General features: G+C 35.2%; 1 protein-coding gene across 1 annotated transcript in view; it reads left to right on the top strand.

Moving 5' to 3' along the window:
- Positions 1 to 23,840, top strand: part of LOC149805354 (dual E2 ubiquitin-conjugating enzyme/E3 ubiquitin-protein ligase BIRC6-like) — a 221,346-nt gene that overhangs the window by 156,643 nt on the left and 40,863 nt on the right. The window contains exons 41-47 of the mRNA XM_089949602.1: positions 1,510 to 2,081; positions 4,444 to 4,634; positions 4,959 to 5,106; positions 6,795 to 7,025; positions 10,760 to 10,873; positions 17,171 to 17,344; positions 21,170 to 21,310. Of these exons, the coding sequence (XP_089805728.1) occupies positions 1,510 to 2,081; positions 4,444 to 4,634; positions 4,959 to 5,106; positions 6,795 to 7,025; positions 10,760 to 10,873; positions 17,171 to 17,344; positions 21,170 to 21,310 (1,571 nt within the window). The remainder of the gene's footprint in view (positions 1 to 1,509; positions 2,082 to 4,443; positions 4,635 to 4,958; positions 5,107 to 6,794; positions 7,026 to 10,759; positions 10,874 to 17,170; positions 17,345 to 21,169; positions 21,311 to 23,840) is intronic.

Below are 23,840 nucleotides of genomic sequence, written 5' to 3'. Positions count from 1 at the left end.
GGTCAAAATTAATTCCAAAAGGATTGAAGGTAATAATTGATTATGGATGAATTACTAAAGAATTTAATCAAAATAAATCAGGGTCAGTTTGAATTTGGTGTTTGAAGTCTGTCGAGTTGTCTAAGCATATGCTATCTGCCAATGCTTAAGCACCAAAAAAAAATTTAAAAAATCCAAATGTCACACAAAATGCAATGATGATTGGAAACTGGAATTTGAATGGTTTGTGTCAAGCTTAAAGGATATGGCTACAGTGGCAAGAATGACATTGTTCATCATGCAGAGTATTAAAGCACATTAAACAAGACAACAGATATGCCATCACTGAAATCCTTTCACCGAATCTTCGTCAAGTGTGGTTAACAATCCTTATAGCTGAACAGCCTCCTGTTTACGATAGAAGATAATTTTTCAGAGCTATTCTTAATAATGTTCCTGGACTTGGAAATCACATAAAAGTTCTCATATGGACAAAAGCTACTCACATAGTGACCCTAGGTTTGGGTCTTGTTTGGGATGAGATAGTCGAAAGATGTGCTGCAAGGAAAAATTCTCCATTCTCTTTCAAAATCCTCTATCTTAGGAAGTTAAAACCCCACATTTTACAAATCTTCAGACTTGTTCTTAGCTGGCTTCTCTGTTCTGTCATCTGTTTGGATTATATAGAAATTCATTTGAGCAAAAGTATAGGATTTTGTGCTTAACTCATGATCTTCTTGTGCCACATTTTGTGTTATGAGGTAGTGTCCTTGTTTCTACCTCTGTGGCATCAGCATAATTCATGATACACCAATGCAGGTAATATTACAGAAAGGGGAAAGATTTAGCTCTGCATTGAACAAATAATGTTGACTTTTACCCACATTAAAAGATATAGCAAAAGAAACAACAACTTTTGAGACCAGATTTTTTTTAGGCTGAAAATCACAGGTACTGAAACTTGAGTTTCTGTCTGGATTTTGGACTTCCTGCCATTAAATCTAAAGCAAACCTGTCTGAACTGCACATAAATTAACCTTTACACAAAGTAGGGTGAGTCTGAGATTGGAGTATACCTGGTCTAATGCATTAAGTAAAGTGTGTCTTTAGATGGGACAAGAACTTTGTATTTGGATGGAAACTGAACTTGTTAGCACACAGTAGAGAAGAATTAAGATTAACAATATTCTGTCAGTGCAAAGTTTTCAACCTTGATAAAAATGTAAACTAGTTTTGTATTCTAGGAAAGAATATATACCTCACGGTGTTCCATGTGGCTTTTACACAATATTTCACAACAGAAATGAATATCAAGTTTTTAATAGAAATTAAACAAAAATTTGTTCTCCAATTTTTTATCAGATTAGTCAGCAGAGTGTTATGAAAAATATATATTGGCACATAGTATTGACCAGACTATAACTTATCAGAGTTATTTTGTCATGACAAAAAATGCACCGTCATTATTTATTGACAATAATATAATATCACTGGTGTTTATGTAAACAAAAGCTTTACATTATTTTTCAGCTCTCTGTACGAGTGGTCTTCAGTGTTAAGTACAGATTCCTCCCTGAAGGAGGCATTAGACTATGTCCTGTGTTCCATGTGCTACATACAGCCCATGTATTTCAGCCAGGTACTAGAGTGGATGGGAATCGTAATATCCATGGACATTAACATGATGGCCCCCATACCAGACGACAGAAAGGACAGCTCTCAGTATAACTCTGCATCCATGACAGACGATTCTAAAGAGGCCAACAATGCATCACGTGAACAGCCAGTTAATCGCATGACTTCACATCATCTAACTGAAACCACACCATTTGCACTTCAGGACGTGAAACACATTTGTTTGGATAAATCTAATCTTGGAACTTTGTCGCGAGTTTGCAAGTCACCATTGGCAATAAAACATTTGCTTGAAACAGGATTTCCAGCAGTACTAGCACAGGGGCTCTTTGAATTTTGTAATTATGTTATTTCCCAGTTTACAGAGTCCTGGTCACAGTCAGAAGGGGTGTCAGATTCCAGGAAGACTGTTAACAGTGTAGGATTCAGTGCTTCTTGCCAGAGCAGTTCAGAGCTAAATCACAAAGGTAAGATGGCATACAATTTTATTGTAGTAAAAATGAAACAATTAAACATTTGTGTGTATTTACCCAAATCTGATCACACGGTTTTGGTAGGAGTCCTACTAGGAAATGTGCCTTCTTCATTCGCAGGTGCTTAGTTACAAAACTGTTGGAACAAGAAAATTGAATTCACACTCAAATTTCAAAAGTTGTGCTGTTTCACAACTTCACTTGTAATGAGGTTAGAAACAAAAATCACAGGTGTACCAAGGTAAATGTAGGAGGCTTATATATTTCCTGCTAATACCCATTCTTCTAACATTAATGTGAATAATGAATATATTTGATGGAAAAAGTAAATTTGTAGTAAATCGTGTTACCCAGTCATATTACTATTAAATCCTCACACTCACCCTGCAAATGTGAGCTTTCATTGATGTATCACTGAGCTTAAACTGGTATACATCCAGACAAGGGGCAGTGGTGCCTAGTGGTGGCAGAAGGAAGTAATGAGAAAGGACTTTTCCCTTTGTATGTTATATTGATGGGAAAGATGGAATTTGTGTCTTCAAATGAATTGCTGGATTCAAGAGGTAGTGGAGTTTATTTCCTAACTTTAAAATGTTGGGGTAAGTACTCTCAGAGTAAATTTTTAAAAATGTACTGTCTCATACTAAAAGTCATTTCTTATGCCTCTGGTGAACTTCCTGACGGCCTTATACATGCTGATCTGAGACAGTCTCTGCAAACCTATTTTCAAAATAATTATAAAACCTGTCCAATATTTAAACTTAAGCAGACTCGTATGTACAAAGCCTTGGGTGTAGGTGCCCCTTTTTGCAGAATCATACAAGGATCACCACATACTGGTTCCCACTCTCATCAGAACTAGAGAAACCAATGTGGAGAACTATCTAGTTGCCTGTCAGTATCAGTAGAATGGGTCACATGAACCATGAGAAGCATATTGTATTTTCTGCCATAAAAGAGGCCATAACATGACACTGTTGGTGTTGCAGTTTGATTTATTTTGATCCCTTGTTATACAATATGTATTATAATTTGACTGGAGTTTTTTGCAGCTGGTGTGGTGATTTCTCTTATACCAGTACCTATATTTTTCTTATCAGATAGAGATTGACTGTAATTTTAAAAATAACCCTATAAATAATTCATGCCTACATTCTGAATGACACAATATGTATACCTATTCTGAGGCCATTGTTATCGCAGTTCTGAAGTCGTGGTTTGGATTTTCCCCATAATGTCTAAAAATAGAGAACTTTAACAGCAGACATCTTCTCCCCAAGTTTGGATGAGATAAAAATTGACTTGAGTCTTTGTAAGTTCACGTATATTCTTGGATTGTGTGAAACATACACAGCTCCATTAATGACAATATACTGTCAGGTAGCCTCAAAATCTGGTGTAAAAAATGGCCTAATTAGACACTGGTGGTTTATGTTACATTTCTAACAAAGTGAAGTATAAACAATTAGGATTTAAATATGAAAGGCTCATGCAAAACCTTTTCTTTTATGTATCGAATATAGGCAGTCAAATTTCATAACTATGTGGGCACACCTTTTTGAGGATCAGTGCTCTAAATCACGGGATACTAATATTGTATATTTGTGATGCTGGTAATTGGTGATGGTAATGCCTGATTTTAGTATAGATTACACTAATTGCTTTAGTAACAAATTTAATCAAGTTTTTATGGCAGCTAGTTAGTCCTAATTTATAAATTAAAATGATACTGATCTTGCATCCATTGTGGTCTCTAGTGGTCATCTTTAAAATCTTATTGCTATTCCTCCATGGTGCATGATTATACCGACATAGGGTTATCACTAAAAAACGTCTTGTGATGTCTTGTATTCCGAAATAAAAATGGTGCCAATCTTAGTAGACATCATGAAAATTTTATAATTTTAGAAAATATAGATAGTTTCTTGTAAATTCTTTTAGTCAGTAGTTTATCTGTCTGTTTGAGTGACTTTTTTTATCTCAGGGTGGTATTTACTACATCATAGTGCATTTGTGAACAGAAAGCACTTCTGGACAGAGTCAGTCTGTAGCTGAAATTCAACAGTTGTAATATGGTTCCCTGTTGAACATAGCATTTCAAAATTCGGACTGTAATGCATTTACTTATTGTGTAATTAATAGCTCTAAAAGTTGCCAGATAGCAATTAAAATTACCAGTATATATATATATATATATATATATATATATATATATATATATATATATATCCAGTACACATGTAGAGCTCTGTTATTACAATGTGGTAGTTGGTGTCCATAAGTGTTAACCATGTTATGTAGTATGTAGGCAAGCTTTTCCATCCTATGACATCTGCATTTTCTTTTCTTTGCACAGGTCTTTCATTAACTGCTACTACAGTGGCAGCAGTGCTGGACTTTTTGTCTCAGATATCCAGTGAGAATGCCATGAAAGACTGGCTTGGAGGAGCAGATGGCAATATATTCTGGCCTGTACTGTTGACCATGCTTTGCAATATCCCACTCCATAGCCCCATTGTAGCTGGGACTATCCCACAAAAATATGAGGTGAGGATTGGGTTCCTGTGCATCACTTAAAGACTTAAGCATGTATTTATTACAGAAATGACACTCAACTTCATTTTGTTAAAAGAACTTTCAGTTTGATGTTAAAATCATCATGTGACAAGTTTTCATCTGTTCATCTACATGATTTTGTTTTGTTTTTTATGCAGTGTAATGGCACTTTTAATGCTTTATTATGGCTATATCATGCTAAGTAAATGGGGGCTAACTGCCGTTTCCAAGGAAGCACTGAAGCAGTTACCCAGTATCAAAACTTAAAAGAGTATTAATTGATATTGATGGTAGTATGTTTTGTTATGATTTAAGTTGATGTCAGTGGAAGACCGGATGGCCATTGAGACCTCCACTATCAGGTTTTTTACCCATGTGGTGTCCTGCCATGTGGACAACCAGATGCTGTTTGCAAAAGTCCTCTGTGATGTCATCAAAGAGCAGGGTAACACAGTCAAGACAGGTGAGATCATACCTGTAATTAAGCATATGATGTTTTTTATTTTGTCTTTTTCCTCTCTTGGTTTCATGGGAGATATTCATAAAATCTAATGCACTAAAATTTACTGTGGCACTTTGAAATACTTCTGACAAAACTTTATAGGGTAAGATTTTTTTGTTGTTGAATCTGCTCGTTTCATAGGATGAGTGTAGTGTAGAAACTACTTGCTTGTACCCTCAGTAACTTTTTTCATCTCCATTGTTACAACAGCATGTAAATATATATACAGAGAGAGAGAGTGGGGGGAGGGGGAGAGAATTACAAATATGTACCAAATGGAAAACAGTGGAAAGTGCTATCCCTGGATTCTCCAAGAGAATGCTCGATAATAACAAAATTTTATAAACACGAATAAATAACATTATCATACAGGTTGGAGTGTTTTAATTCACTATCTACAGAGATTCAAACCAGGGTCCTTCTCTGTTTACTGGCTACCTTGATTTATGGAAGTATGGTATCAAATCATGGTATCTGGAATGGATTTAATCAGTGTAATTGTTGTAAAATGACTGGAGTGGCTTTCAAAAATAATTTTTAACAATTTCTCAGTTCTGTTTTGTTTCTATCTGTATATTTTGTTGAAACTATTGAGACATTATTTTGGTAGCAAAGAATGACTGATCTGGTTTGCCACTGGAGATTGTGAATTGTTGCCACATATTAGTACAATATTTGCCTCAATCATTATTACTCAGATACCTGATTTTCTGCTGCCAATATTCATGATAACAAGTAACACAAATTCTTGTTTGCAGGATTTTTCTAGAAATGAAATTAATTTTTAGAATTTTTTATACTTACACCAGTAACAAACACATATGACCACGACTCCTATCTCCAGGCAAATTAACACCAATTTCTTTAATTCTGTACACTCTCAAGAGGGGTTGCTTGTGTTTGAATAAAGATTTGTTTTTTTCAATAGCTTGCTGGCTTGGAAGTAGGATTGTGTCATATTCTGGAGCCATTTTCAACTCTACCATAATGCTTGTTGATTTCTGTAATATTTGTTTACTAAGCATTTCACCAGTGATGTATAGCAGGTTTTTCTTGAATTGTGTCCAAAATATCAGATGAAACTAAGTTTTTCCATGAATATTTGACATAAATTGTTTGATGCTGCAGTGTATTATATAGAAAAATAAGTTTTGAAGCATTGAATATCCTTTCAATTGATAAAAGAGCTTAGAGATGCTAAAGGAACTATTAAGATATCCATCCTATTTGAATTTGTCACAACTTTTTTGATTTCTCAGAATTTGTCTTGATCACTGTTGTTGAGATTTTTTCAGTTTCTTGCAAACTTACATGAATCTGTCATTTGGAAAATCTTGCATATAAAAGAATTCATGTGCAGAGAATGACTTTCTCAAATTTACACTGCAATTTTGTTAATCAATACTGTGGGCCTCCTCTTTTGGCCCCACTACCACCAGCAGGGATCTCCTCTACACAGCTAGTTTTCTCGTCACTGATGAGTTTGTGTTCAAAAATATCCCTCATGGAAAGCCAGCCCTCTTATGTGATATATGACCAGAATTTTAGCCCAGAAACATCAAATATACCCCATACAAGCAATTCATAATTAATTATTTATCAAACTTAATGACAGAAAATATATTTTATATATATATATATTTGGACAGGTCTTAGTGTGTGTCCATTGTCTGGATTTACACGGCGTCTCCTGCTTCAAGTGCTCTTGGAAGATGAGAAGGTGCTGGTGGCATTTAGAGCTGATCCTTCACAGCATTGGACTCAAGTCTTTAACTCTGCAAACTCTGTGCAGCACCCACGGTTTGGAGCTGGTCGCCAATTCAGGACAGTGCATGTCAACATGCACACCACATTTTCTGAGCTGGTCAACGAAGTTTCAGGTAGTAGCAGACTATATTAAATAGTAACAAAACCTTTCATAGTTTAAATATTCATTGGAGTTTTTCTTTGTACTTCATTTATAGGTCAGCAATGGATTATTAATAATTAGCCACACAATATTTTTAATGTATGGTTCATCATTACGCTTTCTCATTACACTGTATTTTAGCCACATACGACTTCCTAGATTACATTATGGTAATTAGTAATAGATATAAATATTTAACAAACTGCCACTAGTACATAACAATCTGGATTTTCTTAGCGACTCCATTTTATTATAATCAACAGGATGGAGTGGGTTTCATAGCATTTACTCCCCAAGGAAAGGGGCTGAGAGGGCTAATGTTGTACATATATGTACATTAGTTGTACATTCCTGGTTAAGTTTTTGCATTTTGCTATGGTTTTGTGCACACTGTATGAATATTGTTCTACCTGGAATCATGAAACTTGTGTAGTAAATGCACCTTCATGGGTAGTACTACAGCCTCATCACAAAAGGAGGCCACTTTGACTAAACACTTCAGCGACTTTGGTTAAATATGTTTAAGTAGTTTAATTGTTAAATATGGGAGTTTAAGTTTCTTTTTATCAAGCTATTTTATACTAGAATCATCATGCCAGATGATTGTGTGTGTCTATTAGTACCACATCCTTACCACAAAAGAAGGCCACTGTTACCTACAGTTAACATGTTCCTGACAAGTTTTTGCAATTAGCTCTAAGACCAGATAGTGTTTTGCACACTGTATAAATACTGTTATACCAAGATTAATGTAGCATGGTGCGGGATGTATCTTGACAAGTAACAAAAATGGCCACTAACCTATATTTCAAGTTTCCATGGTTTAAATTTTGTGATTTCACTTTATTTTTTAAATTCTGTTATGGTTGAATGGTCAAACTCAATTATTCTTTGCACCTCTGCTTGTACTGCACCTTTACAATAAGAGATCACTAAATTATATTTCACATTTACTGACTTGGGCATAAATTTTGCATTTAGTTCATGACGGTATGGGGTTTTGGCATCCTATCAAGAATTGTATACTTGGGAATGTATTTTGAAGAACACTACTTCTTCATTTTAATATCAGGTCATAAATAGCCCTTAATTAACTTGGATTAAATTTTGTCTTTGGTGTTCATTTCTCTGTAATGCTAGAATCATGATGTTGGTATGTATCACTGTTACTAGCACACCACTACATCCTTCTACTGTTTCTACATCCTTTTTACAAAAAGAGGTTTCTGACATATTGCAAAGTTCAGTAACTTTGTTCAGAATTCTGTGTTAAAAATTCATTTATTGCATTCCGTTAAAGAAACTTATTAACTAGATGCATCTCTGTTACTATTACTCCCTAAAATCAAAGGTTACAGGGACATAAATTGTATACTTTTCTAATATGTGTTAAGTATTTGTGCTTATAATCACATAGCTTCATCCATGCTAGACCTATGTACATCCTGGCCTACTTAAATTAAAATGCTCTTTCTGACCACTTTATTGGAAACTGGAATAAACTTACTTATCATATTACTTTAATTGTATACTTGGATAGGTTGGATGGAACTTAATTGTTGTGTTGGACAAGAAAGATATTTTTGGATCACTGATAAATCTAGTTTTGAAAACAGCCTTCAAAGCTAAGTAGATTAAACTTTGAAGAGGAAAATCCCATATTAAATTATCTTGGTAAACTATTGTATATTTCCAAAATGGCAGCAAAGAAAACAATAATGTACAGGTATTTTGAAAATGATTCATTTTTGTTTTGTTTGAAACCATAAGGCTCATTCAGGATCTCTTTTACATTAGAATTTTAAAACAGATGATATTGTTTATGCATTCTTGCTTTTATTGCTACTAATATATAAATCCTTTTCATTTATATGTGCAGTCAAACCTGCCATAATGTTCACCTCCATTAAGCATCCCCTGTCTTAAATATCCACTTTTTCAAGAACCCTCAAGTAATTATGCCAATAAATGTATATTAGGCAACCACCTGTCTTCAGAGGTCACTTTTCTCAGTTCATATAGGTGTCTGTTTAAGACAGGTTTGACTATATGTAAATGATACATCAGGTTGCAGAACTAAATGTATTCATCTATTCACACTATAGATATGGCATACCTTCGTGTACTAAATGTATTCCTCTCTTCGTACACTGGATATGGCATACCTTCATGAACTAAATGTATTCCTCTCTTCATACACTGTATATGACATACCTTCATAAACAAAATGTATTCTTCTCTTCATACACTAGATATGGCATACTTTCATGAACTAAATGTATTTGCCTCTCTTCATACTCTAGATATGGCATACCTTCATGAACTAAATGTATTCCTCTCTTCATACACTATATATGACATACCTTCATAAACTAAATGTATTCTTCTCTTGATACACTAGATATGGCATACCTTCATGAACTAAATGTATTCCTCTCTTCATACACTATGTATGACATACCTTCATAAACTAAATGTATTCTTCTTTTCATACACTAGATATGGCATACCTTCATGAACTAAATGTATTCCTCTCCATTCACTATATATGACATACCTTCATAAACTAAATGTGTTCTTCTCTTCATACACTAGAGGGGCCCCGAGTGGCCGAGTGGTCTAAAGCACTCTCCGTCACAGATCACTGCCATCTCACCTCTGTCTACGTGGGTTCGAGTCTCGGGCTCGGTCAATGTGGATATGTGAGAAAGCTTGCCGGTAGCTTCTCATGGGTTGGTGGTTCTTTCCGGGGTTTTCCCGGGTTCTTCCTCCACCATTAATACTGGCCACCTTGTATAGTGTATCTTGTGCTGAAAAATGGCGTTAAACCCCATTACAACAACAACAACAAAATCATACACTAGATATGGCATATAGATATGGCATACCTTCATAAACTAAATGTGTTCCTCTCTTCATACACTACACTGCTCCGGTGGCCTAGGGGGTAGAGCATCCGCCTCAGATGCAGGAGGTCGTGGGTTCAATCCCCGGCCAAGTCATACCAAAGACTTACAAAAATAGTACTAACAGCTATTTCGCTTGGCACTCAGCTTTAAGAGATTAGTGTTAGGACTAGTTGGCCTGGTGTCAGGATAATGTGACTGGGTGGGACATCGTGCTGTATGTATGTGGCATGATGCCCCAGTGCTAGACATCACTATAAACTGCTACACTGCAGACATCATAGCGAAATGACTGAAAAATTGATAAAGCTACGTTAAAATCCAAATCACACATACACACACTCTTCATACACTGGATATGGCATACCTTCATGAACTAAATATATTCCTCTCTTCATACTCTAGATAATGGCATACCTGCATAAAGTAAAAGTATTCCTCTCTTCATACTCTAGATACGGCATACCTTCATGAACTAAATGTATTCCTCTCTTCATGCTCTAAATATGGCATACCTTCATGAACTAAATGTATTCATCTTTTCATACACTAGATATGGCATACCTTCATGAACTTAAATCTATTCCTCTCTTCATACTCAAGATATGGCATACCTTCATGAACTAAATGTATTCCTCTCTTCATACTCTAGATATGGCATACCTTCATAAACTAAATGTATTTCTCTCTTCATACACTAGATATGGCATACCTTCATAAATTAAATATATTCCTCTCTTCATACTCTAGATATGGCATACCTTCATATACTAAATGTATTTCTCTCTTCATACTCTAGATATGGCATACCTTAAAGCAGCCCAGCTGCTTGAAAAGAAGCCAGATGAGACTAAGAAAGACTCAAGCCAAGTGGGTCTGGAATTGGTGGAATATATATCCAGTGTGAATTCAGGTAATACATTTGTATTTATAATGGATTCCTTGTTGTTGAACCTTCATATGGGAAGACAGAGATAGGTTTCAAGTTTCAAGCCATAATATTAATATCAGCATTATTGTTATCAACACTGAGGTACTATGTTAAAGTTTCATAGTGTAGATTCCACAACTTAACATTAGTTTGTTGTGGTCTTTTTTTCCTCCCTCGAATATGTTCCCCAATCACATTAACATTACGTATATAAGACCTACTACCTCCCGAATCTAGCCCTTCCAAAGACAAAAATTCATCTTTCAGTCTATAAAGTATAGAGAAAGGTAACTTTTGCCCATTACCACGTCTTTGCCACCTATGGATGGTACTAGTTTAAAGCCTTAGCTGTGAACTGAACATGTGAGATTACTTTGCATCCTAAAAACCATTTGGATTTTTTGTTGTATGCTTCCATTTATCAAGGACTACATTATTTTCAGCCTTAATACATGTTATTCTACAGGTGGTATACTTTAATTTTTAAATTTCATTCATATTTATGTGAAGTTTCTTTACCTACATGGACTTATTCTCGGCATGGGAAAATCAGTCTCAGAGTACTGATCTATTGAGTATCCATCCTGATAAGGAGTGTTTGCACAGTTTTGTGGGGGATGCCCTTGGTCTCCCTCCTCCAACAAAGAAATGTCAAACATTACATGCAGCTACTGTCCCTTCTGGAGAATTGGAGGCAGTGTGACTTCTCCTCCTCCACCTAAGTTGTCACTGGAATTACAAGTGTGTCATTTGGTGCAACAGGTGACAACAGAATTGGTTTGTTCTAGCCAATTTTCTCCTGTCTTTCCATCTTATTCTGTCCTAGCCAAGAATTTCATCTCTATGGGAGAAGAATTTCTACCCAGTTCTAGACAGCCTAGTGGGCATAAGTACCTGCACATGCCTGAGCGCAGTCCTAGGGCCAGTAAGTCATGACCATGAAGACCCACACACTGTGTGGGGGTGAACCTGAGGATAGCTTACACTTAGATCCCACCATGGAGGGGACTGAGAGCAGCTTTAAAGCAGCTGTAGAGGAAATTTTCTGGTGTTGTCTAATAACCACTACCCCTCTCTTCTACACCGGCATACAAGGTCAAGACCTCAGTTGATATTGATGAAGACATCAGCCCTTCCTTTTGTCTTCTCCCACAATCAGTAAAAATCAAGGAAATTGCAAAGAAACTTTCTTCCAAAATCAATGGTCCAGGCAATTACAAAGCCTTTTTATCTGAGTCAAATACCAGGGTCCATTATATCTTGCTGGTATAGAACTCATTCTTGCTGGTATAGAACTCATTCTGATGCCTTTTCTACAGATCTTCCAGTATTAGACAAAAACTACGCCATGGTCAATATTACTTCGCCTACTTATTATAAGATAAATAAAGGAGTTATGCATGCCACTTTGAAGCTCATTCACAAGAATGTGGATACCTCTTCTTTATTTGATTTGGCATTGCTGGTGATTTTTTTGACTGGTAGATAAGGCTGGCAATGACCATACCAGGAACCTAGGTCGAGAATATCCAAGGTGATTAACTGGGTTGCCCACCATGCAGTGGCAAATGCTTTGGCTGTTCTACTAACTTGGATCTATGTGTCAGGACGTATGCTTATGCTTTACCTCGCTCAAGCCTCTTCACGCTTTGATACCTTGAACCACTCCCTTCAGATCACCTCTACTGTTTAGTGTCATGATAGAGGAAGTTCAGAGACAGGCATTCTAAGAACTGCCCCTCAGCCTCTCAACACAACACTCACATTATAAATCATCTGCCAATCTTTCTCAAAGATCGGATGCCAGGAGACAAGGGGATATAGGATCATTCACATCTGAAGCCCAGAAAAAGTCACTGTCCCAACCCTATCAACAGAGACAATCTGCTTATCAGTCTCGAAGGCAAACATCTTGTGGGCGTAGAAAACCAATTTTCTCTATCCCTAAGCCTCCACTCTTTCGCCATTGACTTGTGTGCCCATCCACCCTCAGACAACTACCTAGTAGGCACCAGACTCATATTTCAAACAACATTGGATTGATCTCTTCCCAAAACATGAATAGGCGATTCAAAGGACTTTGGGTCTCGTTTTGCAATCCCTCTTCCCTTTCTTCCTCTCCATTCCTGATGGAAGTACTATCTTACTTGGTAAAGGATTTGCTTTTACAATAAGAGATCAGGGCACTCATTGAGAAGCATGTGACGAGATTATTCAGAATCAAGTCTCCAGGGTTTCAGTCCACGCTTATTAGGGTCAGGAAGACCAATGGTAAACTCTGATTTGGCTGAATTCAAACATGTTTAAACATTTAGCCATGACCTTGCTGAAGCTTCTTCCATACAAAAACTGTTTACTGATAGTGTTTGCTTCAGCATGCAGAGTCAGTGAATTATGTATTTTCTCGGTGGACCCCACCTACCTTCAGTTTCAATCAGACGGCTTGGCGGTCCTTGTGATGCAACCTGGTTTCATCACAAAGAACAGGTTGCTGCCCTTGAGCAATTAGAAAGTTATCATACATGTTCTTTCCTGTATTGACATATCCCAAGAGGCTTTCAAACAGGATATGGTACATGCACTCACTGACTTCATCAAAAGCATGCTGATCCAATTCATGGGTCTTGAAGGCACCTCTTTGTCCCAGTTAAACCTTGGAGAGAGGTCATAAACCCCTAATGCCCTCTCAACATGGCTGAAGTTGGAAATACGTATGGTGTACTTAGAGTTGTCACCAGAACAGAGTTGTCTCATAAAGATCTCTGCTCACAGAATAAGAATGATCTATACAAGCCTTGCCATTGATCATAATGTTTCTGTCAAAGATATTGCTCAGGCAGTCAGTTGACATGCACAGTCAACTTGAGTTTTTATCTTCGAGATTTGGCTCAACAGTGACTCACTCTGGATCTCATAGGCCCAGTTTCAGTTGCAAAAGTGGCTGCCAAACCCAGTTGACATCAGCATGACCTCCAGATGAACACCCAGTGCAGCTTTCACTGGATTCGCCAAAAAAACATTTTGTGGTAAGAAGAACTCATTATTTCTTCATTGCTAATGTAATCCACATCGCCTCTGGTTGTGCTGCTCACAATTAGGAGGGTAGGTTGACCTTCATAGGGAGAATCCAATATTCTCCTCTCAGGTTACTTTTGGTATAAGTTGGATGCTCAAGATACCCTCCACTTATTTCCTATTCTCTCAATGTTAATATGATTGTGAAACATATTTGATGGCGAAAGCAAATTTTTAAAGTTTATTATGAGTCTCCATGAATACTTACCAGATCACATTACCTTAATTCCCTACCAACCTCCCTGTAATGTGACCATCCTTTTACACGATGTTCCACTCAACTTTGAACTAGCGCCACCTGTAGGTGGCAAAGGGGAGGTAATGGGCCAGAGTTGTTGTCCTTTGTCTATATTTTATAGAAATACAAAGTTTTGTCTTTGAGAAGGCACATTACCTTAATTCCCTACCAACCTCCCTGTAATGTGACCATCCTTTTACATGATGTTCCACTCAACTTTGAACTAGCGCCACCTGTACGTGGCAAAGGGGAGGTAATGGGCCAGAGTTGTTGTCCTTTGTCTATATTTTATAGAAATACAAATTTTTGTCTTTGAGAAGGCTGGATTTGGGAGGTTGTAGGGCTTATATTCCTAACATTAGTGTGATCAAGTAAGAAATATAATTGACAACAAAATTTGCTTTCTCAAACATCGTAAAATTCATGTGCCTTATCCATGGATAGAGACAGAAGCCTATTGATTTCATTACTAGTAGATCCATGATCATGGTCACTGGATCTGAGAATGTGATTTTCCTTACTGCATGATAAGTCAAGTTTCTTTAACTAATTTTTATCAGGTTTCATTGGTAGACTATACATGGGCAGGACAAGCTCCTTGTGCATTCAGAGGCCTTGAGGTGAAAGGTTCAGTTTGCTGGAGGTGACATTGTACTTTTTGGGGTTTTCTGCTTGATAAGTTGAGTTTTCCGATTCAGTTATCTTAAATTTGTTAAGTAGCCTATATTTGGGCAGTGGCATATTCCTATTGGTTCTCCAGCCCAGAGGTCAAAGATCAAGGACACAGGCACAAGATTTTTGGGTTCTACATCATGTGCCTGCTTTCCACCAATTTCTTGTACCCATTTGATATAAACTTGATAGTTGTATTACACTGAGCAAGGGCAGCTCCCTATTGAGTCTGTGATCAGACGTCTAGGTCACTGGATCTGAAATTGGAAAATGTTAATTTTAAATTCGTAACAGCTACAGTTTGTTGGGTGATTCTCGGTTCTTCTGATGGCTAATTTTAGCTCTAATGGTCATGGACTAAACGAACTTATGAATAGCCTGTTGTCTGTTGTCGTCACATGCATTGCCACAAATTTGTTTTTGCTATTCCTTCATAACTATGTAAAGGTTTGCCATGAAACTTTGCATGCACTTTCATCCCAAGGCCTAGTTGGACCTAAATGAAAATTGTGTCACTCATATATACACTATGACCACCACCGTGACCATTTGTAAAATATTGTTGTGACTACAGAATGGAAAGTCATATGATGCATGTTCATTAGAAAACTTCTAGGTCCAGGAAAGTTATCACACTTCACCTCTTTACAAAATTTCAATTTAGTTTTGTTTAAAACTTGTTTTTAACTTTAAATTCTTCATTAGTTTGCATTTCTTTAAGCTTTTTAAATTTCAGAAATATTAGATATAAATATTTTTATGGAATAATTGTATTGAAAATACAAGTAATGGACTTTATTTTACTTAATTCTTTCAATATATTTTAAACATGTTTTTCTTGTATGTAATGTAATAAAACACACAATATACTTGAATGGCTACCTGTTTGCCACAGTTGGACTAAATTTCTTTATTAGATGTATTTGTCAAAGTCATGAAGAGCTTATAGGATAGTCTGTTGTCTGATCTGTTTCTAAGGGCAGATTTGTTACCACTGCTTCTTCCAAACTAATTGAAAGAGTGCCGTGAAACTTTACACATACAGTAGTCCTAATGTCTTGTTGGTACTAAATGAAAATGGTGTCACCTTTTCATCCAATTTGGCTGACACATTGTCCATCTTAAAAATCTTTTATTGCTACTCCTCCTGATTGGAAAGTTGTTTCAACATGACATTTTCTCCAGAAGACTGGTATCTATTTGGTCCTGAATAAATGAAACTGGTGCCAATCTTGCAAAATCTTGTCACTGCACCTCTTACATGAATGATGGCATGAACAAAGGTTTACACACAGACACTTTCAATATTTCATTGGTCCTGAATAAAAATGGTGCAGACCTGAACAACAGTATATTCACAGTTTTTTGAAGGAGTTTTAAATCTAATTGACCTTTAAGCCAAATCAGAGGTCATACACTGCAGTTTTTTTTATTTCAATGAGCTTATAAAGAGAGTGACTTGTACATGTACAAGTGAATTTTGGCCAAACTTTGTATTTATTTTATTTTCAGTGAATAAATTGACAGTCAGTACTCTGATATTGACTTTAAGGTCCAAGGTCTTGACTCGGGTTGTTTGCTGTTTTGGCTTGTTAACATGGTAACACAAACAACTATGAATGAATTTTAATCAAATCCAGTTTTCGCATGTATCTGATGAATACCTTGAATGAAGCATCTAAATTATTGTTTTTCTTCAGAAAATAATTATACATTTAACCAAACTCAACACATGAGTATGTCTTGACATTGTCTGAGACTTGTAGAATGGTTTTCTATCCATGATATCAGGTTCAGGGTCAGAGGCCATAACCGAGAATTTTGTCCAGCACTCACAGGTATCTTGTGAATATGCTTACTCTGACATGTAGGAAAATATTTTTGTTATAAATGTTGGAGTTTCAATAAAATCGGTTTGCACATATTTTTTTTTGGCCAATAGAGCATCAATACCTATGGAGGACTCAGTTTTGTATAGTTTCATACTTCAATCAATATATCGTGTAAAATGTTAAACCTCAGTGTCACTTTAACAGGCATTTTTATTGGACGTGAGGAAATTAGAGAACCCAGGAAAACAGTGATGCCTATTTCATTAGTGGACTAACTGATTAATTCTTAAAGTTTTGTTTTGTTATTAATAGGTCAAAATTTTATTAAATATTCTTCCCATGTATTAAACCATTTATTTTCAGGTGTAAGTGACGTGCACAGACAAATAATTTCCATTGATTTGTTGATTTTATATCTCAAATACAATTAAAAACTAACGAAAGTTTACTCTTATGTTCCAGAGTCATTTTCTGCTCATAATACTGAGAAGCAGGAGAAATTACAAAGTTCAGCTGGAAGTAAAAGTTCCCTTCCTCCTCGTCCCCCAACTAGACGGGGGCGCAGCACAACAGATACATTTACCAAGCAATTTCAGTACCAACCAGTATTATCAGTGTATCATCCATTCTTTAAGCGTGAGTAACTGCCTAATTTAGTGTCACGGTTTGGTTGAACTTTGGTACTAATATCATTCAGACCAATTAAATAATCCATGCATTCATAGCTGTACCTTTCTGTTATTTGTTCATTCTTTCTTACTTTGTCTCTCCTTATGCATCCTAATCAAATCATGGACAATATAAAGAGTATGCTTTGGAATCAAATGTTTTGATGACTACTATATAAAAAGGATTTGAATTTCCATTTAATGACTTAAATTGAACTAACAAATGTCTTATGAAGATAATTTTGTGTTCCTTTCTCATCTGTTCCCACCCCCACCCCCACCCCCACACCTTGATTAGATATGTCTATGAATGTTGGTGTCTTGTAAGCTATAAAATCTTTTCAAACCCTGCATCACACATTCAACCCAACAAAAATGTGCTGCTGTCTCCACTTATTGTATGCATGAGTCGTACTAGGATACCAAACTTTGATTTCAAGTTTGATTGGCAGGTAGAATGATGAAACTTCTCAAATATCCAGTTCTACCTAAAAAAATGAAATCTCAAGACAAGAATATATATATATATATATATATATATATATATATATATATATATATATATATATATATATATATATATATATATATATATATTGGTACTTACCTGTTCATGGATTAAACTGCAAACACAGATCAACGATCTGGATCTGTACAGATTGTTAGAACTAATCACAAGAATAAACAACATAGAATATTGTTTGTGCATAATGCAAAAGACAGATCAGGGTCTATGTTGTTGGCTGTTGGATTTTATTGCATGTAAATATGGATGTTTTCTTTAAGAAGAGAATATATTGACTGATTTTGTGAGTCCTTAGACACAAGATAAAATCAATACCATACATACCATATACGCTAGCTTTTAAGTTGGATTGGATTGTATGAATATAATGGTTTTTATCTCTGTTAAGAAAAATATTTCATATGAGTGAGGGACCTTACAATCGGAGTAATTGAAGAAGGCAAGGCTATTTCCTCTTAAATGTATCTTCCTTGCTCTCTCAGATGGATGTGTTCTGGCTCTGCCAGAAGAATGTACTTACTTGAAATATCTGTCAGTCAGCTTGCAGTAACTTGATTATCTTCCATTTCTAAACTTGTCTCATTGTTGAAAAAAGAATATTCAGCAATTGTGGATATTTTATTCTTAAACAAGACTTTAAAAAATGATCATCCCCTTACAACATATAAGCTGACTTTTTGTTTGCAGAAGGAGTGGTTTCTCAGAACAGGTTTTACTGTATAACACAATCTTCCCCAAAATTTCTTTTCAGTTATTGTTTATTAATATTAAAGGTCATTGTAATATAAAGTAACAGTAAAAGACATGTTGTCTGTATATATTATGCATCATCATCCAATGATAAGGACATATTTTCTGTAGACATTATGCATTATCATCCAGAGATATAGATATGCTTTTTGTATACATGTTTTCTGTATGCATTGGTAATGATAATCCAAAGGAGGTGTTTTCTGTTGACATTATGCATGATAATCCAAGGATGCAGAAACATTTTCTGTATACATTATGCATTCTTGTCCAATGATACAGCAAGTCTTTAACCATGTTTAGCTACTTTTCCAAATTTTCAGGAAACTCTCATAAGGAAAGCACTGGTGTAAATCTTGACTGAGCTGTCAGTCTCATTATTGAAAAAATCTTTTACATCATTGTTAAATGAATCTGGAGAGGTTTAGGATACAGCTCGATCTATGTGCAGAGACACAATCTGAGATTCCAGTGAATATCTACAGTAACACATAGAAAATAACCTCCAGTTCTATAGCCAGCAATTCAGAATTTAAGCCAGAATGGTTGTAACAATTCTAAGACTGATTCATACACCCATCTATCTTGGGTTTTAAATTTTAGAATGAGAATATTAGAGTTTGTAACCTATGACAAAATCTGACACTATTAACACCATTCTGATGCCAGTCATGGCCCTAAAGGTCACGTGCTGTGAGTATGGTAGCCAACATGCTGTTTATTAAAAAAACATAATGCAGTTTGTGGCATTTAATGAGAAAATAAAAACATCCACTTCTGTCTCAAATTTGCTTTTTCATAAAGCGCCACAAAAACTACATGCACATTTACCTGTAGGTGATTTAATTTCATGCTTAAACCTATGTGAATGCTAGTGACATTGTAGCATTTTATGTATAAAGTTTAAAAAGTATATTGAACATAAATATGCTGACATGAGAATTGTGAAATAATGCAAGTTTCTTATTATTCATAGATCTTATTGAAATATTGCATTCAGTGCACCTCAAAATAATTATACATTGCTTTGCACTATAGTTACAGTTACTGACATACCTAAGTTTGGTTTATAGTCTGCAGCACATGATGCTACATGCATGACCTGTAGAATTTAGGAAACTGGTAGCCAGACTTGGCTTTTTTAAATGTTGTTGTTTAAAACAAACCCATTTAAACAGGCCTGGCTTCAAACTATTAAATAAATGTCTGTGGTTGTTATCACTATTTTTATGATACAATTATTCATAGCAAAGTCAAAATGCATATTTTGCCAAGAATCACAATTGATGGTCATTTAATATAATAAAATTGATCTCTGCATAACAAGGTCATAATTGACAGGTAGTTACTCATGAAGATCAGTAAAGACAGGTTTTACTCTAATGCCATCAGCCTATTTACTCTGGCATTTATTTTATATTTCTAGTTAATTATTTAATATGACAGGAATTTTATACTCGGGTACATCAATTTACAATTACATGTATTATATATGTCTAATTACCTACAGCATGTATATCTCCATCTAATTATTTACTATAATATATATTGTATTTCTGCACTTACATATAATTATTTTCTATGACGTGTATGTTATATCTACACCTTCATCTAATTATTTACTATGACGTGTATTTTATATCTACACTTCTAATTAATTACTATGACATGTATTTATATCTACACTTACATCAAATTGTTTACTATGACATGTATGTTTTATCTAAATCTGATTATTTAATTGTACATGTATCTTCTCACTTTTGCCAACTTGCTTTTGTGATTATATTGCAAATTTTTAACTAACATAGTTTATACTTGGGTGTTATTTTGTTTTCATGCCTGCTTTCCCCTTTCTCTGTCTGAATTTTCTTCGATACATTTGATTAATGTGTTTATTACACAAACTAGTTTAACTAGTTTACCAAAATGAGTGAGAGCTGCAGAATGTGGAATGCCTAGCAAATCATAGGAGAGGATTGACACCTGTCTCACTTGTTCCTTAAATAGCTTTACCACATTTCTGAAAATTATTCAGTTGTTTGGTCAGAACAGTCTCTTTGTAGCACCATATTTAATGAAAATATCAGTTAATAGAACTTCTTAAAGCTAGCTATGTGTTAAGTAACATTGACACATATTCCACACAATAATATATCAGTCTTGCTTGTATCATAATGTGGAATACTTGTCTCCATATCTACTTATCTGATTACCAGGATCAGAGTTTGAGTACATGATTGGGTATTGTCATCATTTATATCAAATTAATTGGTTCACATACAGTTCTCGATCATTGTAACATGGTAATTGGGGTTCCATAATTGCTGACTATGTTATGGAAAGAAACTGCATTATAGTGAGAACTGTGTATTTATTAAATTTATTAGACTAATTAAGATAAAATAGTTTCATTTTGGTCATGGGGTCCATGGTGATACCATGTTTTATTAGAATAAGAGTATGACAAGTGAGAGCTGTATCTCTTTATACCGTTTTATTTTGTTTTGTTTTCAGACAAGCGACTTCCCCCAGGTTTTAGTGTGTCTCAGCTGCTTCAGGTTCTTCAACAACAGGAAGAGTGTCAGGGTCAAAAGTCACTGGAATTTACATTGAGGCTACACATGAGGTCAAAGGACAAAGTTTCCAGTTCTACAGGTCAGTCTGCATGTCATGAAATAAATAGAACCTTTTTGAAGAGATGCAGGATCCATATAAAATCATGTTAGAGATACAAGGGCAAAATAGACTTAAGCAGGTATCAAATTTAAAGCTTGATCATTTTTAAACAACTTGAAGTTGTAAGCATTATAAGTTGCAAAGATGCTGATGGATTGGGTGAATGCAAAAATGTGTACAACTCATGCACTTGGATAGCAGTGATGCATGAAAACTCACAAAATTTATTTTAAGTTGCACAAATAAATATGTACTCTGTGCAGTATAAAATGTTTATTTAACTGTTAACCCTTAAAATGTTTGTTACAACATAAGTCATGTTGGTGGTATTAGTATCATAAGGCTTGTCACAACACCTGTGTCTTTTCAGGTAGGCAATTGTATACACATTTGGGTTCTTCACCTTGACATGAATGGTTGAATGGTTGTTAAACTAAATTTGATTAGCACCATGGGCCATGGAACAGGCATTTTGTGGTAGTCTGAACCTTGCATAAATTACAAATGCATGTAAAATATATGCTACTTACGACACCAAAATAGTTCATTCCTAAGGTTTATCTTCAGACAATTTTGTTATTGGCTGATGAGAGCGATTATGACATTGATTTTTAAAGTTATGAACCATAACAGATGGAAAAGTGTTAATATGGATACTAATGAATGATTTTAAACTCAGAAAATTATGTTGAATATGACTGTACACATATTGGATGGACAAAAACAGATATAATGCAGGTCATCCCCTCTTTCAGTGATATTTCAAAATTAAATGTGGAGAAGACCGAATACAACCTGAATGGAATTCAGGTATTTTAAAAGTAGATTGCCTTTTTTTCTCAAACAATTAATCACTGCAGGATATTATTGTAGAAAACTATATATTAGGTTTAAGATATATTGAATAAATGAAATTAAAAGTTAAGATATTTATTTGATCAATAATCTCTATCTTAAAAAGGACACCATTGCATTGATGGACTTGAAATCCTAATGCAGCATTATGGAACAGATAAGAAATCTAGCATAATAATCAGCAAAGCACTGAATTAAGAAAGGGAAACTCTAGCAGAGCTTATGTTAGTGAAAAATCTTACTTTTGGAGCAGAAGTATCTGAAAGACAATACCTACGAACTGTGGAAACTTGTACATAACCATCAAGAACAGTTTCCCAACTTATTCAGGCTGCCTAAGCTGCTTATGTATATGCCCCTTCAGACAGCAGACTGTGAAAGGGAGATCTCAGCACAGAACAATCAGCACAGAACAATATTCATACACAGATAAGGCACGTATATGGCTCAGAAACAGTCAACAAATTATTGCTTATACAACTAGAGGTGATGTTAAAAAATATAGAGCTCTAACAGAGTGGAGTAGAAATAGAGAAGTGTAAGGTAAATATTTAACTATGGCTGTTTCCTCCTCCCCGTCTGTTTGTTTCTGAGCACACACACACACACACACACACACCACTTTTTAAAAATTTAAATTCCTAGCAGTATCTCTGAAGCTGAAAGCAGTAAAAGTTACAAGAAAAGAAAACTCTCTGAGGAAAAGCTCTTTCTGTCTATACTTTTTGCAGTTCAAAATGAGTTTCATAGCACCTGTCATTAATTAATGTTAGCATTAAGATATTCCTCAAATTTTGGAATCATCATTGTTCTGTTAGTTCCTGGTTACTTTGTCACATGGATATCATACATCACAAATTTCTTAACTTTGACAGATTCCTGAATATGGGGAAAATAAAACAATGCTTACTCTGGAGAATTCAAATTAAACCATATAAGCTTTGTAGAGAAACATAACACCTGCACAGTACAGTGTGAATTTCATTTCTTTTTCCAAAGTGCAATTTTCACTCACTGATGTTATGTCACCCCTTACAGATGGGTTTGATTTGCAAATTACACCCAAAGTTTCAAAGTGAAAAAAGCTTTTTGTAGCCCTAAAGAAGGTGGGGTGTTGGGGATATTGGTTGTGGTGGAGGTTGACTGAAAGTCATCAGATAATTAAGTATTTGGTAAAATTGAAAAAGCTTTAAATGACTTGTTCACAAAAACTGCTGAACAGAATTTAATGAAATGTGACACTATCCTGGCATTAAGACTTTCTGATTTTCTACCAATGATGCCAGTCCACCATCAGTTATGGACAGCTTTCCTAAAACAAGAGAAGTTTGAAGATGCTTTCTCTACCAAAACTCTTGAATATAATTTGACCAAGCTTGATGGAAAGTACTGTAATATGAAAATTTTCAAGACTATACAAATGCTAATCCACCATAAATATGGCCACCATTACAAAAAACAGAAAAACCTTTAAACAGCTTCTTTACAAAAAATTGCATTGCTTTCAAGACCTGGATGAGCAAATTTGAAGAAAAAAACATCTTAGCATACAAGGCAATGAAGCTGATCTGGCATCAAATATCACCACCTTTGCTAAACAAAAAAAGGAAAACATTTAAACAACTTATGCAAAAATGCTGAATAAAATTTGACC

This window comes from Sinohyriopsis cumingii, chromosome 2 (assembly GCF_028554795.1).
Source record: "Sinohyriopsis cumingii isolate HCF-2022 chromosome 2, ASM2855479v2, whole genome shotgun sequence".
NCBI classification, from domain to species: domain Eukaryota; kingdom Metazoa; phylum Mollusca; class Bivalvia; order Unionida; family Unionidae; genus Sinohyriopsis; species Sinohyriopsis cumingii.
This window is presented reverse-complemented; position numbering and strand designations above follow the sequence as displayed.